A 17,149-nucleotide genomic window follows, 5' to 3' on the forward strand; every position below is an offset into this window, starting at 1 on the left:
TGAAGTATAGATGGCATTAGTGTGAATTGAAAGGTTATTTGCCTTATAGAAAATTTCATTTCCCACTTTTTTTTTCCAATGAGTGTCTTTATTGCTTGTACTGTACAAATGGGGGGAATGGGGAAGGCCAGTGGGGAGGACAGAGAATTGTCAGATAAATGACATACACACACAGAAAGGAAAAAGACCCCCCCACACACACTCCACTTCTTTTTTCAGTTGGTACATTTGAAAGCTCTACTTACTCTACCCATGAGTAGATATGGGTAGAGTATCTACCAACAGGTAACATATTGACTTCACAAAATGCCAAGATTATCTTTTCCCATGTGTGATCTTGAGATGCAGGCCAGCTTTGAGCTTCCTGCTCCATGAGCTTGATGGACTTCTATCTAGTTGGTCCTAGCAGGATTCTGATAGCATAATATGGTCATATATCTGAATGCTTTAGGTTTGGGGGACTAAAGTGAAAATGGACATTTTGTTCTGGGGTACTGAAGTAATTCATCACCCAGCAGTGATGATCTTTTACTCATTGAAATTGCTCTAGGGGATTCCACTGTCCACATAAGCACAGTGTTGTAGAACCTTGAAAGAATGACCTTAAAGGTAGCTACCAGAAGTTCCCTACAACAGTGGTATAGTCCCTAAATATTTGCTCACTTAAATGAAAGCAAGGACCAGGCCAAATTTAACAACAACAACAACAACAACAACAAAAAAAAAACAACAACAAAAAAAACAAACTAATATGACTGACCAAATCAGAAAACACAGAAAAGAACTAAGGTACCTTTTTGGATACATCTCACATGCGTAATTTTTTTTTGACAAATGTTTATTGACTGTGAATGGAACGGGTTATCCACTCTGCTCAAGAGTGGAAATTACACATTTTTTTTTTCTGATTTGGAGTCATGTAGAGTGGTATCTTTTATTTTAATTTTTTTAAAGATCTTATTTATTTATTCATGCGTGATACAGAGAGAGAGGCAGAGACACAGGCAGAGGGAGAAGCAGGCTCCATGCAGGGACCCTGTTGTGGGATCAGATCCCAGGACCCCAGGACCACAACCTGAGCCGAAGGCAGATGCTCAACCACTGAGCCACCCAGGTGCCCCAGAATAGTATCTTTTAAAATGACAAGTTAGAGGGCAAGTAGTGCAGACCCTGAGACAGAAGTTGCATTCTTTGTGTTAACAGTGCTCTCTTAAGCAACAAAGTTAGCTTAGTATGGCTTATCTGCCTACTTTGATGGGAGTTCTACTAAATCCAAATCTGTGGCATAGATTTGTATTTAAGTGGTGAGGCAATCTACAGTGTAAAATGCATAATTGTCTAATTGCATAAAATCTATAGTTGAAATTCAGACACTACACTATCTGCATTAGCTTCACCAATTTGAACATTTGTGTCTTTGTGTGTATGTGTATATGTATGTACTTGCCACTTTGGGTTAAATCTAAGGCCTTTTCTTTCATTTCTAAAAAATGTTGTTTTGATTGGTATGACTGTCGAGTGTTATTCAAGCACGGCAGTATTTTATGACTTTGGAGCCCACGTATGATATGAAAAGCCAAGTTCCTATCAAAGTGATTCAGATAAGACAAGGTGAATAAAACTGAACTTAGCCACATTAAATCAAACATATTATTAAAAAATGAAAGTACTTTTGAAAGAGGGCCTCGTTCTGAGGAGGACTATGTTTTTGCAAAGTAGGCATTTTCCCTTTTACTCTCAGGAAATGAGAAAAGTGATTCTCCTTTTTTTAAAAGCAGTTTTTCTTATTTGAATACCTTTCCATACCTGTTCTAAGAACGATTCTGTGGTCTTTTGAGCATAACATGTAAATTATTTTTTATTTTAAGAAAATATTTTAAGAAATTGTATGGAACAATAGGGAGAGGTATCTTCTGAGTGAAAAGAGTATAGTAGTATTAGATATTAATGTACTTTCTTCACTTCTTAAAGTCCACATACACAAGTTAACATCATCACTGTCTATCCTGAGTTCTCCTGGTGATTTGTAAGCATGCTAAAATTTGAGAAGCATGCCTCTTTCATATAAAAAAAATGTGAACTCTTTTAAAAACAATTGGAAGGCATGATAAAAGTCTTAAACCTGTAGATGATTTGATCAGTTTTGTGTTTTAAGAAGATTCATTCATTTAGCAGGTATTTTTCTAATCCTTATTGTGTCCCATACTTTTTTGCTGAGAACCTGGAAAAGGATGGTGAATAAAGTACCATAGCCCCTACCCAATGCAGGTCACAATATAATGGGAAATACAGACAATAAATAACTAATAAATAATTACAAATTATGATAATTACCAAAATCAAGTTTATTCTTTGAGGTCTAGATCAACTGTAGCCACAGTAGAGATTTCCTTGATAGCCTTACTCCAACTTAAATATTCTTATGATAGAACTTTGCTTAGGTGTATGTTATGCTTTCCCACTAAACTTTTCCTTGATAACAAGAGAGTATTTTACTGACTTAGTTAAGTTTACTCTTTTTTTTTTCTTGTTGATCCTTTATATTTTCTACACAGACTGCTCAAGGTGGTGGTCATCGAACACTTCTCTATGGACATGCCATATTGCTACGCCATTCCTACAGTGGTATGGTGAGTAGGCATTTGGATATCATCTCTCATAGGGTCTGTTTAGATATACATCATCAGGAAATGTTAGTAATAGTATTTCTAGTGATAGTATTAATGAATTCTGTAATTGTATGTGTTCTTTAATATCTTTGTGTCCTCTTTAATTTTCTCATTTATAAAATAAGAGTTAGCTTAGATGATCTGTAAAGTCCTCAGTTCTATCATTTGTGACTTTTAATAGACTGATTTTAGGAGGAGGGAGGCGTAAGAATCAAATACAAAATATTTGATAAGATAAAAAAGCTGTATCCAATATGGGTTATCCTTATAGGTATAGGTATCCATATACATTTCCGTCTATCTATCTAGGTATATATTTGCACTTTTATATATTTTTATAGTCATTCTATTCTTTTGAAAGCTTTATTAAGTGATAAAAGCAATACATATTCATTTTATAAAATTTGGAAATTACAGAAGATAATTCTTTATGATCATGTTAATGAAAGTGGGGACTTTTTAAAAATTGTAATCTTTTCTGTTCTTGAGAATTTTTTTTTACATAATTGAGATCTTACCACAAAACCAAACTTATCTCCTGATTTTTAAAAACATATTATTGTAACATAAGCATTTTTCACATTATTTAAATAGCCCAGCATTTGGAAGCATAATATAATTGATTATCCCTTTTAGGATGAAGATAATTCTGGTAGTATTTAAATCATACAAGAACAGGTGACTAAGCATAGCCGCAATATCAGTACCCAAAACATATTAAAAATTGTCAATCCTAATCACAAATACCAATGTGAATATCTGACTTAAAATTCTGGTTAAGAATTCAAAAGAATAGGAAGAGAAGTATGGGAAAAGTATAGATACGATTTTAATGATGACTTAATACCATTTTTATTAGTGTGCTTCACCATATAAATAGAATCAAATAAGAAAATTATGATCATCTTAACAGGTGCTGAAAAAGGAGCTAATAAAATTCAACATCTATTTCTAGTAAAAACTAAGCAGTGATGATTCATTTCTCAGTGATAAAGAAAATATAAATGTCAAACCAGTAATGAACATCAATCTTAATTGTCAAACACTAAAGTGATTCTTGACAAAACTAATTCAAACAAACAAACAAATAAATAAATAAATAAAACCGAAAATACCTATCTGATGTTCTAGAAATCTTGGCTGACACAGCAAGATATGAAATAAAATTAAGGAATGTACTCTAATAAAGTAGCTGGATACTAGAGAAATGTATAAATACAACCTATTTGCATACAGCAATCATGAATTCAAAATTCATGGAAAGACTTCTATTTCTAATACCAATCAAAACATAAAAACTGCATTAAATAATAAATAAGAGGGTCTGTTTTAAGAAAACAAGGTTAGGATCCTGGACTTGGTCAGTAGATCTAGGTTCAGGCTCACTTTCCTATATGGTGTTCAGCCTTGGATACTGTGTTGAACTTATTTAAGGTTGTAATTGCATGTTAAAATTTTATTCATCTATTCAATAAATATTATTTAGCACTTACTGTGTTCTAGGCACTGTTCAAGGTACTGGATATAGTAGTGAATAAGGTCATGTCCTTGTCCTCATGGAACTTAGTGAACATTTAGTGGAATAATTATATTACCTACCTCATAGTTGCTGTGAACATTATGGGAAGAGAAAATACATGTTAATAGTTGCAGTGCCTAGTATTGTAATATTATTGCAAATATCACAGAGAACTTTAACAGGATAAAGGCAGAAAACCTCAGGTACCACCATGGGCAGCCTTTCTCAAGGTTAAACTCCTATTCCTACAGTGACTAAGAACAATGTTTGAGGACCCCCGAAGTATCTTTTCTATAACTCTGAGAGCCAGTGGTTTGCAGTCAAAAGACAGAAATTGGAATCTACAGGTCAATTTGATTTTGTATCCCCATAGCACTGACTTCCACTTAATATGCCAGCACATCTATCCCCTGATTTGTTCATTTCCTTCCTCCTCACACTTACAGACACCTGCCGAGATGGATGGACCAATTACACAATAAGAATTTTCTAGGCTTTACATTATTGGTCCAGTGACTCTGGGAGATCTAGGCTTGCTCAATGCCTGAATTGTCTCTGAGTACTCTTTGCAGGGCTCCTGTTCTTGTGGATCGAACACTTGTTTGCTATAGATTGTAGTGTATCTTGACCTCATACTGCATTCATCCTTGGGTCCTCATTCTTATACCAGCTAACAAGATTTTGGAGTTTGGGATGGAGGTTAATGGAGTTGAACTGACAAATTATCTGAAACTTTATGTGCAAGGACATACAATTAGGGAAACTGAAAGAGGAGGGGAGATTTAAGGCGATGATGGTGTTGCAATAATTCAGTTGTTCTTGGAGAAACACACACACACACACACACACACACACACACACGATAAAACCTCACTGCAGTGAGGTGACATGCTGTGCGCCAAAATAAATTCCAGATGGATTTCAGAGAATAAAAACTTAAAAATGAAAACAAAACTAGGAGATGAGAGTGAATAGTTTTCAAATTTCTGTTTGGAAGAGAGATTTCCAACTGTCAGATCAGGTTGTACTTTTGCTTATGATCATGAATATCCATGAAGTGAGAGACATACAAACATATACCCAGTTATGTTTCTTCTTTTCCTGGCAGAACACATTTCCTTAGTCTTTTCATGAGGGAGAGGGAAAAAGAGTTCATCTCCTTTAGAACATTGCTCCTAAAGACTGCTGCATAAGTGTTGTTCTACCTCAGACGATGAAAAACCTGGGTTCTGCACAGAAGCATCCAGATATGAAGAAAAAGATTGATAGAGGTTTACTGATACCAAACTATGCGTCAGAATTAGACTCCCATAGGATTATAAATGTTTAGTGACAACTACTGATTCTGTATCTTTTAGTATCTGTGCTGCCTCTCCACCTCCCGGTCTTCAACTGATAAACTGGCCTTTGATGTTGGCTTGCAAGAGGACACAACAGGTGAGCACTTTGGTCACCAGTGAGGCTGTATTTAGTGAGGGCATGGCAGGGCTTGGACTGGAAGAAGTGATAGGACACAGAGATACGTTAGATAAATGTTCTTATGGATGGAGTCAGGGAAAAACCGAATGACCTTTAAAGGAAAGTTTTTAGTAGAAGGAGGAAGTATACTGTTCCTGTTGCTTTATGTTCAAAGTATACCTCGAACCTTATTCTTTTTAGGGACTTGGATAGAAAAACAATGCTTATTACATACATTACTGGCTGTTGACCATATTAGTGTGCATGGATCAGTTCATGAAATATTACTGCACATCTTTTACCTTAAAAATATTTTAAGTCAAATAAATGTATCTTACTCAACGTCAGCAGTCAAGCATAAAAGGGAGGAAATGAAAGTCGGCTTCATTGCTCTGTCCAAAGGCCTATATTTCCAAATACCAGTGTATTTTTGTATTTTGAAACAAAAAATGTATACATTAACACATTTATCTTTTCAGAGAATTGAAATAGGACATAGGCTCTATTTATGTTTCTGTTCTCAGTGCTATGAGGACTTTACACTTTATATACCTCCTGTACAGTGTGATTTATTTAATCTTTTACAATGAGCATGCATGACTTTTGGAATAAAAAATAAATAAAAAACCAAGTAGAAAAAAAAAAGGGAAATAGACCACATCCTACTCAGCAGTTCCTTTCACGGGTGGGATCAAGCTATCACACCTACCACCTTCCTTCCTCCTTCCTTTTTTTTTTTTTTTTTTATTTTATAAATTAATTTTTATTGGTGTTCAATTTACCAACATACAGAATAACACCCAGTGCTCATCCCGTCAAGTGTCTCCTTCCTCCTTCCTAATTTCCCATACTCTAAATTTTTCACAGACAAAAAATGGCTAAGAATAAAGTAACACTTACTAACCTAATTAACCGTTAATAGACCAACATATCACCATGCTTGACAAATTCCAGAATCCTAGGCACCAAAAAGATAAATACTGGTTTTGTTGTTTTTTTTTTTAAATTTTATTTATTTATCTTAGAGGTGCTGGCAGAGGGAGAGGGAGAAGCAGATTACCTGCTGAGCATGGAGCCCCATGCTTACCCTGAGATCCTGACCTGAGCTGAAACCAAGAGTTGGTCATTTAACCAACTGAGGCACCCAGGCACTGCAAGATAAATACTGTTTGGATTTTTATTTCATTTTATAGCAGCTCAGTCATTCCTCTGTGTTTTTACTCATTTTAAAAATTTTTCTCTTTCCATTTACTTCAGCATCAGTTGTGTGAAAAAGTCTTCAGTTTTCTCTCTCAAAAGGAGTAAAGGACATGCAGGATCTGTAATTTGTTTTCATATATTGAGACGATTATGTAACAGTCAAAACAACAAAATAAGGCAGTCCCTCCCCCATGTCCAACCCTATTATGCTTTTTACTTTTTCTGAATTGCTGAATTACTGTATTTTTTGTTATGTGCCTGCCTTGATCATACTAAAAAAGGCAGATGACTTTTCTTCCTTGTTGATTGATGTATCCCCCCAGCTACTAAAGAAATGGTTAACCAATAGTGGGAGCTTTGTAAATGTTTGAGTGAATGAATGAAAATTCCCTGCAACTCTGAAAATGTGAATTGAATGAATAACAGATCCTGTAAGATGACATTCAAATAAGACTGTGGTTCATGTAAGAAAAGCATCTCAGGGGCAGCCTGAATGGCTCAGTGGTTTAGCACTGTCTTCAGCCCAGGGCATAATCCTAGAGACCTGGGATCGAGTCCTATGTCAGGCTCCCTGCATGGAGCCTGCTTCTCCCTCTGCCTGCTTCTCCCTCTGCCTGTGTCTCTGCCTCTCTCTCTGTGTGTCTCTCATGAATAAATAAACAAAATCTTAAAAAAAAAAAAAAAGAAAAAGCATCTCAGGGGGAAGGCATACTGGTTGTAAGAATGCTTAAGAAATGTTATTGGGTAATTAATTTACACATTTATGCAAAGTGAATTTTTATTTTAGTGCCTACAGTATGCTAGTAGGAGATGAGGAAAACCCAGCGAACAAAACATAGGGTTATGGAACTTAAATTCTGACATTGGGGAATTAGTAAAGAAGAAAACATTACGTGTTAGGGAAAAATAATAAAGCTGGTCACAGGGGCAGAATAAGTATTAGATAACAGATATCACTGAAAAACTATTTTCATTTTTGAATAGAACTTACATTTAGACTCTAAAAGGGACTATAGATAGATTAAAGAATGGTTTGCTTAAGTTTTTATCTTAGCTAATGGGACTGGAGACCGAATTGATATGTGGCTCATGAGGCTTATGCTTGACTTGTTCTAGAAGACATGATTTGATTTAATGTGTACCCAGATATTTTTAGAATGTATCCTTACATAGTAGGATTCTCTTATATTTTACCCTTAGATTAGTGAAATTTACCACATATTAAAGAATAAAACAAAGCACAGAAGAGTACAATTTCAGTGACAACCCTTTGTATCTATTTTTAATCCATATCCCACAAGAGTTCAGAGTTTTAAGATAGCTGTAACACAATTTTTGCATTACAACACCCCAAGTCCTTTTGAAAATCATGTGCCAGAAAACTAGATGTTAGTACAGAGAGCAATGAGCATGTGATTATATAAAGAATGCAGTAAGATGAGCATGACTGGTAAATTTGGCCTATGGGGTAAATAAATATCCTTACAGCAACTCTTAGTAGAGGGGAGAGACACCAAACTTTGCAAAATGCCACAACTGGATTCCATGGAAAGAATCTTTGCATTTCAATATGTCTTTATCCTAAGCTAATTTGGCCTAAGCCTTTTGATTTTCATGGTCTGTGAGATGAACTTGCAGTAAATCTCAAACTTCTGGAAGCTGTGTCGGACAGAACATTTTATTTATTTTCAGGAGGCTGATTTGTAAGCCTTATTTTATCGCTCTTTTTTATTTTGGGGGCACTGGCAAAGAATTGATTTTAAAGTAAGAGGTATCTCTTTATGCTCATCCTGCAGGTGAGGCTTGCTGGTGGACTATTCACCCTGCCTCTAAGCAGCGGTCGGAAGGAGAAAAGGTTCGAGTTGGAGATGACCTCATCTTAGTCAGTGTGTCCTCTGAGAGGTACCTGGTAAGTGGGATCATTTGGTCATGTGTTTGGTGATAGAATAAGGCACAGGCCAATGCAACTTTCTCTGTAAACCACAGATTGCAAATTATCTAGGGAAGTTGCTTAGAAATAAGTTCATATCTGTCTTTGATGAGTGACAACTCCATAAGTAGAGGGATAATATGACCTTTGTGCAAATGTGGCCTCCCAAGTTTATTTAGACAGGCTTCCTGTACGCTTAGTTTGTGTGTTCATGATCCTGATGGCACCTGTTCTTGGATTATTGTATTAATGGCATGTGAACACGGTTTCATTATGAATTCAAAATTCTGCATACCTTATTCTGTGCCCGCTGAAGTAGGCTATATTAATGAGTTTGTGATTACCTATTTTGACATTTATGAAAGCAGGTTATAAATATGGAGAGGTTCATGCCCTGGTGAGAAAGGAGAAATAGGCAAAATGAAAAGCAGTTCCAGTCTCTCATCCACACAGCATTGTTTCAGAGGGCAGGGATTAGAAATAGGGGAATGAAAAAGAAGTTTGTTTGATCTTTGAAGGTGTATTTTATTTTTGTGGCAAGGCCATTATATGTTTGATTTAATGTACTTAGTAGATTGTATTTTTGCTAAAGAATAATCATATTCGCAGAAGAGTGAAATCAATGGGAGCGTGAAGGACCCCAGTGCAAAATATTCTTTTTATTTTAAGGTTGGAAAAGTAGTCAGACAAACAGCAATGCTTGGTTGACTCAGTTGGTAAAACATGTGACTCTTAATCCTGGGGCTATGAGTTCAAACCCCACTTTGGGTGTAGAGAAGACTTAAATATTCTTTAAAAAGTAATTCAAAATTAAATGGGGTATTATAAACTTTACATGAATATTTCTATGAAAAATTCCAAACATCATAATGGATGATGATTGAAATAAAAATCAGAAGTAAAACATGGTTTCAGTTAAGCAGACACCGGTTTATAGAAAGTGTCTTCTGACAGCCATAAATCAAAATATTATTTGTGTGTTCTTGATTTAGAATTAAGTAGGTAGTTGGCACTCCTTGCTCTATGAACATGGAATTAGTGGGGATTTGGGGGTATGGGAAGTCAGTTTTTGCTTACCAAAACATTTAATTCCAATTTTGAAGTGAGAACAGTTTAGTTTTACTTACTCTGTGGAAGGAAGTAATGATGAAGACAGGGAAATGATGGAACAGTGTTCGTGTAACTGACATGGAGTGTTAAGTTAAATGGAACATCTAGCATTGCCTGGCTAAAAGGAGGCCTGGAGCATGTCTCTCGTTTTGCTTTGTAACCAGTGCAGGTGGAAACCGGCATCATCCACATTTCTAGGAAAATACAAGTGTGTCAGCTTGTGAAATAAGCATTTATTAAGCACTTGCTGTATGCCTATGCTTTTTAAAATGCTGTATGAAAATGCTGTACATCTTGATCAGGAGACAGACATTTTCACTTGTAGTTTTACATGGAGACCAATAGAAGCTAAAAATAATCCGTGCACACTTTTAAAGATACACATATCTTATTTTGATTTTAGCATAACTGTTCACGTTTTTTGCTGTATGACTTGTACTTCACACTCCATGGCAGAGTTTACTTGACATAATGTCATCGTTATGCACCAAAGGAGTAGAAAACTCGCAATCTTACAGGGGTGAGGGCTTCTAGCATCAATTCTCCCACCACATGTCTTAGAGAGTCACTTAATCCCTGGAGTTCTGGCTTTCTCCCTTGCAAAATACTTAACACAAGGTTCCTGGGATGAAGCAATAACATAATGAATTTGAATATGGTTTGATTGAAAAAGCACTATACACATAATAGCAATAATCATAATGCATGAGGTTCACCTTCTTTTGCCTTTAGAAATTAATAAACCTCAAGATTAATGAAATTCACAATTTCTTTTCAAGCTGCATTTTAGCCAATTTATGCAAGTTCCTTTTCTGGTAATATTTTAGAGAGCTACAAACGATGGCTAACCTGACTGTTCCGGTTTCATTTTCATTTGGTAATGAAGTCACTGCTTTTACTGTTCATCTCTATGCACCTAGCATGTTGTAGAAACCACAGGAAGGACCAAGGGTACATGGCACATGGTTTCCACCCTCAGATAATGAGTGGAAGAAATGAACCAAACACATGTGAAACTGTATGAGAATATTACAAAGCAGTAAGTGTCACAGTTTACATTATGGGCAAAGGATATGGAGATGGTTCATTATTATCCCAAATTGCCATGGTGGTTGATTAGAAAGATCTAGAGAAAGTGGCATATAGGCAAGAAGTGAAGGGGTGAAAGGGACTTGGGAATATGGTAGTTGGAATAATCCACATACTGAAACTGGATAACTAAGATTGGGCTCTCTGTGTCTGTATATTTGTTTATTGGTGGAAGGCCTGGTAAGTATGAGCCTGGGCCAATCATATAACTTCCTAAAACTCTTCAGTTTCTTCATCTGCAGTGTGATGATAATAAAGAACCCAGCTCACAAGGGACGTTGAGAGGATTAAATGCTTTGATCCACGCAAGACTTGTAGCTTTGTGAATGGTACATTGAAGAATTGCTTATGAGTCACTAACCACTATTTACCTGGGAAGTTTGTATTTACTAAGAATGGTTAAGGAAAGGGCAGATATTGAACCAGAAAAGAAAGAGAAAAGGTTGGAAAGAGAGCAGTGAAGGGAGTAGTAGAGTAGATTTTAGGTAAAGGTCTATCATGGAAAGCCAGATTCACATTGTGGGAAGTTGCTGATGTGCTTAGAAGTAAACAAGAACTTTGGCTGAACACACGTTAGTTAAAACTACTATAAATTTCAAGTCCTTGGATTTGTAACTTTTGGTCATGAGTGTCTATATTGACCTTTGATCTGTTTTCTGTCCACTAACTGTGACAGTTAAGCTGAGGTTAAGCTATCGAAATGTGCATTTGGTATTCTAATATAGCTCATAAATGTTGGGGTGCTAACTGGCTAAAATGGGCTTTAAAGGCCTGATTTTCATCCTGTGCTCTGCAGAGGTGACTCATGGATGGAAAAGAGTGCTGTGCTGGGCACTGGGAGCCCCGGGCTCTGCCCTCCTCTGTTTCCATGCTGGATTTCTGCACATGATTTCCTGCGAATAAAGTGTCTTATCTCTAGAAATGGTTATAAACCACTCATCCAAATACTGTCTTCTCATCTGGCTGTTTCATATTCTAATATGGAATGATATCTTAATCCTCATTTCAGAGATAGCCAAGAGTGGGAAAAATGCCTTTGCTCATAGTGGAACTACTTAGTTTTTCTTTTAAAGAAGACTTGGGCAAAGCAGCTTAAATATAGGAGACACAAAAAATTTAAAGTAGAGAAAACATGGCCAAGTAGGTATTGCTGACTGTGTCTATTTCAAACTAAACAAAATAAGGTAAAGCATACAGAACAATTTTTATTGGTTTAGAAGGACATGAAATAACCCTGGTGCACAAAGAAGTCTTCAACCCATGGATTGGATTGCTTGCATTGGAGACATAGATTTTTTAAAAAATTTTTTCTTAATTAGGCCATCTATAGAAACAGGTGTGGGTTTTTTTGTTTATAAGATCCATGAAAACATTGCCAAACAAACCACTGTCTGAAAGTAAATTAGGAAGAGCAGAACCCCACAGTCAAAAGAATGATGACAGATGCTTAAAGAAGACTCTTCTGGGCTTCATAAACATTTCCCTACCTCTCCGCTACCCATCTCTGAATTTCTAATAAGAGTTACTTTGTGTTTTGATGGCATTGAATAAGTTGCTGAACTGCCTCAAGTTGCATAAAAATATCGATAACTAAAAGGACAGCAATCATAAATATTTTCAAGCTAATTATTGCATCAAACAATGCATTTTTAAAATTTATTTACTCTGAGCCTTTTTTTTTCTCTCTGTAGCTCAGGTGATGGGAGTATAGAATATTACATTTGGAAAACATAGCTCAGGTGATGGGAGCATAGAATATTACATTTGGAAAACATATCTGTTCTGTGCCCCTCATTTTTTTCTCAGAAAAAAAAAACAAATGAAGCTTGCAGAGTGATTTGTCTTGCTTACTTCTATTCCCTGTCACTGGATGATAATTTGTCCCAAATGTTTTATGCTTAGAGAAATGGATGTATTGAATAAATGCATTCGATAAAGGTTGGATTCAGATATTCTTAAAAATTTTTGTGCCATAGACCCCTTTGGCAATCTGAGAAAGCTTATTGACCACTTGTCATTGTAAGGCTTTAAAATACATAAAATAAATGCATAGGATAATAAGGAAAACTAAAAGTTAACAAAGTGGTGTTCAGGTTAAGAACTCCTGCCAGATGATTTAGAATATCCTGTTTGAGACTTTGTGCTTCTATTATAAACTGTCCTGTTACTCAAAATGCCATTCTTGAACCAGCAGCCTTGGTTGTCACTTGCACGCTTCCTGAGTTCAAATCTGCATTTTTTTACAAGATCCTCAGTGGATGCCTGTGGGTATTAGATCTGGAGAGTCATCAACAGAGGAGTCAAAGTGATCTTTGCTGGTGGGTGGATGCTACCATGGTATGTAAATTCTAGAGTAGTTACATGTTTCAGCCTGAGGCCAGCTTTTCTTTCACCCTCTGCAACATCTGTTCTGCTTTAAGGACAACTCATCTTAGTTTTAGTAATTGAAATTGTTACTGCATTCTGAATATTTAATAGGACAGGCCTGACTTGCTCCTGTTCTTTCTCAGATTTCCCTGTGCTGTTTAAGCAGCAAAATGAATTAGAAACATCTAAAATAGTAATGCCTCCAGGATATTTTCTTGAGAAGGATGAGCATTATCTAGATAAGTTTATATGGAATAATATGATCTTAAGGATGCTTTTTGGACTTTTCTCTAGCAAACTGAAATTTTTGTATTTTTATGGTCCATTCATAGATATACTTATCTTTTAACTTAGATAAGATTTGAAAATTACATCTCAACCCTCCTCCCCACCCCATTATTTTTACATAGTGGCTCCTCCTTGTCAAGTGTGAGTCCCTTGTCCTGGAACCAGATTTATCTGTGGATCCATCTTTCACTGTCTTCCTAAATATATGCTCTGAGCCCCACAGATGAAACTCTCTGCTGAGCAATATGTTCCCATATCTCTGCCCCTTGGATACCCTCTACTTTTTGTCATAGCATTCCCCTTATCACAGCCTGTTGTGAGGTCCAGGCCACTTCCAAATATGAGGTTTCCGGTATATTAAAAAATGAAAACCTCCAAACTGGTTTACAAAATAGAAATTGTTTCATAAAGATTTTGGCCTGTTTTAAGCATTCTACACTTAGCATATTAACATTATTATTACGCATGTGCAAATCATTGTATGTATAAGCTTATCGGGAACAGCATCTCTAAATACAGAAATGGGTGGCCCAGACCAAACAGTCCTACTGGCCCTTCAAGCCCCTCATCCCCTAGGAAATACCTTCTCTCTTGTGTAGATGTCACCTGTCCTCAGGGGTCAACGCACCGAAGTGTATTCCAGTTAAGTTGGCTAAAGCGTCCTGTTTTCTCAATTCCTATATCACTTTGATTACATTTCATCTAACATTAAAAAAACAAAAAACAAAACAACACTGACCTGTAGCATTTTGTGTGTATATTTTACCTTCCCTTCCATGTTACAAGCACTCTCAGGATAATGTGTTCTCAGTGCTGCATACATAGCATGTTCAGTGAAACATGACGAATTAACAAATGATAGTAGCCTACTTATCATAACATGGTATGAACTTTCACTCAAATTCAAAAGTAAAAGTATAAGCACTGGTATTTTGAATCCTCTTCTCATGGTATGGTAAAATCCATATGGATTTGTGTGTTTGTGTGTGTGTGTGTGTGTGTGTGTGTTGTCATTTTGACTCAACTCATTGAAATAAGAATATCTATGGAATAACCTCAAATTTTTTTTGGCTTATACTACTTTGATTTTGAAGGTTTGGTTGGCTTCTCCACATACTTCATGAACAATGCTGCTTGCTGCAAGGTATACAGGTGTGAACCTGTGTCTAATAGCTTATGAGATGGGGAAAGAAAAATACACAGAACAATTACGTCATGAGATGATTGCTCTGAAGGAACATATATTTTTATTGGTTGTGGAAGCTGAGTGCATATATGATTTATTTGTAAATAGAGAATTTTAATATTGGGTCAGAAATAGAACAACCAAATCTCAGCTGGGATTTGTGTCAGTGGGACAGGCTGCGGCTAAGAGATTGTAAACGGGCACATAGCTGGTTGAGATGAGAGGGTCAGAGCAAGGGCTTGCTCAATCTGATGCATTGACTGGTAAACTTCTAATTTTGATTGGAAAGACTGTGGGTAAGATGACTGCATACATGTCGGATATCAAACTTTCTATGATTTTGTTCCTAAGAGAAAGATATTGAAATACCTATTTTTGCAAGTGACTTAAGAGTGATATGTTTAGGTAAGAGAACTTTACAGTACTCTGGTCTGTATATGATTCTTTATGGTCTGTGGAGTATATTGGCATGACTCTGATTCCTCTTCATCTAGCTAGGACGGTGAGATTTCTGGAGAAAATCTAGGAGAGCTAAAGACTTTAAAAGCTTAGGCTGTAAGCATTGGAGAAGTATTGGAGAATACTGTTGTTGTTTACTGAGATGATTCTAAGGAAAAAGTGGTTGTTCTCTATATATTTGAAGTTCTAGAGGCCGCCAAGTAATGATTAGTAAAATGAACAAGGCATTTAGCTGTACTCATAATTTTGTTTTTCTTTACCAATCATGTGGTAACTCATATACTATGGCACTCAAAAATATGAAATATATTACTATAGTGCATTTCTATTTAAGAAGGAAAATCTGAAATTTGTAAGATCTGAATTTTGGAGAAAATTTATTGTCCCAGTTTTGTATAAGGAAATATTGCCACCTAATGGCTATTATATTAAATTGCAGATAAAAGTTCCCGAAGGATCCTATAAAACTAAAACTTTGATCCAGTAGATTTTACATACCTCACTTTCAAAAAACTGTCACGTATGATATGTAGGAAACTTAATTACAATTTTAATGATAAGTGACAACTCTGTACAGTTTTGTCTGTCAATAAACCTTTAGAACAAAATAGTCTGTTTTAACACATATTTATTTTCATAGTTTTGTTTGTGTGTTTTCAGATGAGTGGCTTAGAATGAAGTTGAAAAATACCTACAGTCAAATAGGAACTTTAATTTTTCTTCTGCTAGTCTCTTAATTACTCAGTGACATGATTGAAATAGATGTTCTCAGTGGACATGTCCAAGTCCAAATCTGCAATGTTAAGTTTGAGCTGCCAGAAACACTTATGTAATAAGACCTTCAAAGAGCCTGAAGAGATACCTCCTTTTGCCTCTCCTGCAGCACTTGTCTTATGGCAACGGCAGCTTACACGTGGATGCTGCTTTCCAGCAGACTCTTTGGAGCGTGGCCCCAATCAGCTCAGGAAGCGAAGCAGCCCAAGGTAAAAAATCCACTTCAATTAGAGGGCTCATCCTTCATGCACAGTTGACAATCATCTTTGGAATTGTGATAATGAGCAGATTGTTAATTAAAGCATTTTGTGTCAGAATATTCTAGAATGCAGATACAGGACATTTAAGAATCTTGTTTAAATTGCTCTTTAAAAGTGAAGTTTGTATTAAGATTGATCTTGTTTTTATTTTTATGATAATCTCAGCTTTTGCTTATTTGTGCGTGCTTTACATGCTACCTTTACAGATGTTATTTGCTCTCATGTTTTGGTCTCATGGTATTGCTCAGTTAGGCTAATATCGAGGTTTCTCCTCTTCCATGGTTGGGTGACTTAGGGCCAGATCAAAATAGTGTTTATGCATCAGGATTCTTGGGAAATATCTGCATTTGTGTTCTGATTGTTCTCAGTTATACAAGTTCAAATCTGAACCTACCCATGCTTGTGTGTTGAATGGAGGATTTTATGAGGTTGAGGTCATGTTTTCTAGTGGGGCCATCTCTAACTGTGGGACTTTGGAACCCTGAGCAGGTGGCACCATTCATCTCTGTGATTTTGGCCAGGTAATGAAGCCTCACTGAGTTTCTGTTTCTCTGTTTATGACAATAGAAGATTGGACCAGATGATCTGTCCAGCTGTCGGCATCTAACCATGACTGTTCAAATGTGACTGAATTTCAATCCTTACAGGGTATCTAATTGGTGGTGACGTCCTCAGGTTGCTGCATGGACACATGGATGAATGCCTCACTGTCCCTTCGGGAGAGCACGGTGAAGAGCAGCGGAGGTTGGTATTAAGCCCAGCATCCTGAGCCTTGCCTTGATATAATTTTTTTTAATTAAGAGTATGTCTCTTCAGGCCACTTGGATAATAGAAAGTAAG

The 17,149-nt window shown here is 36.3% G+C and overlaps 1 protein-coding gene across 1 annotated transcript in view; it reads left to right on the forward strand.

The window, feature by feature from the left end:
* Positions 1 to 17,149, forward strand: part of RYR2 (ryanodine receptor 2) — a 755,069-nt gene that overhangs the window by 323,349 nt on the left and 414,571 nt on the right. The window contains exons 6-10 of the mRNA XM_055308992.1: positions 2,556 to 2,630; positions 5,547 to 5,625; positions 8,643 to 8,755; positions 16,159 to 16,258; positions 16,957 to 17,053. Coding sequence (XP_055164967.1) covers positions 2,556 to 2,630; positions 5,547 to 5,625; positions 8,643 to 8,755; positions 16,159 to 16,258; positions 16,957 to 17,053 — 464 coding nt within the window. The remainder of the gene's footprint in view (positions 1 to 2,555; positions 2,631 to 5,546; positions 5,626 to 8,642; positions 8,756 to 16,158; positions 16,259 to 16,956; positions 17,054 to 17,149) is intronic.

Source organism: Nyctereutes procyonoides, unplaced genomic scaffold, assembly GCF_905146905.1.
Source record: "Nyctereutes procyonoides isolate TBG_1078 unplaced genomic scaffold, NYPRO_anot_genome, whole genome shotgun sequence".
NCBI classification, from domain to species: domain Eukaryota; kingdom Metazoa; phylum Chordata; class Mammalia; order Carnivora; family Canidae; genus Nyctereutes; species Nyctereutes procyonoides.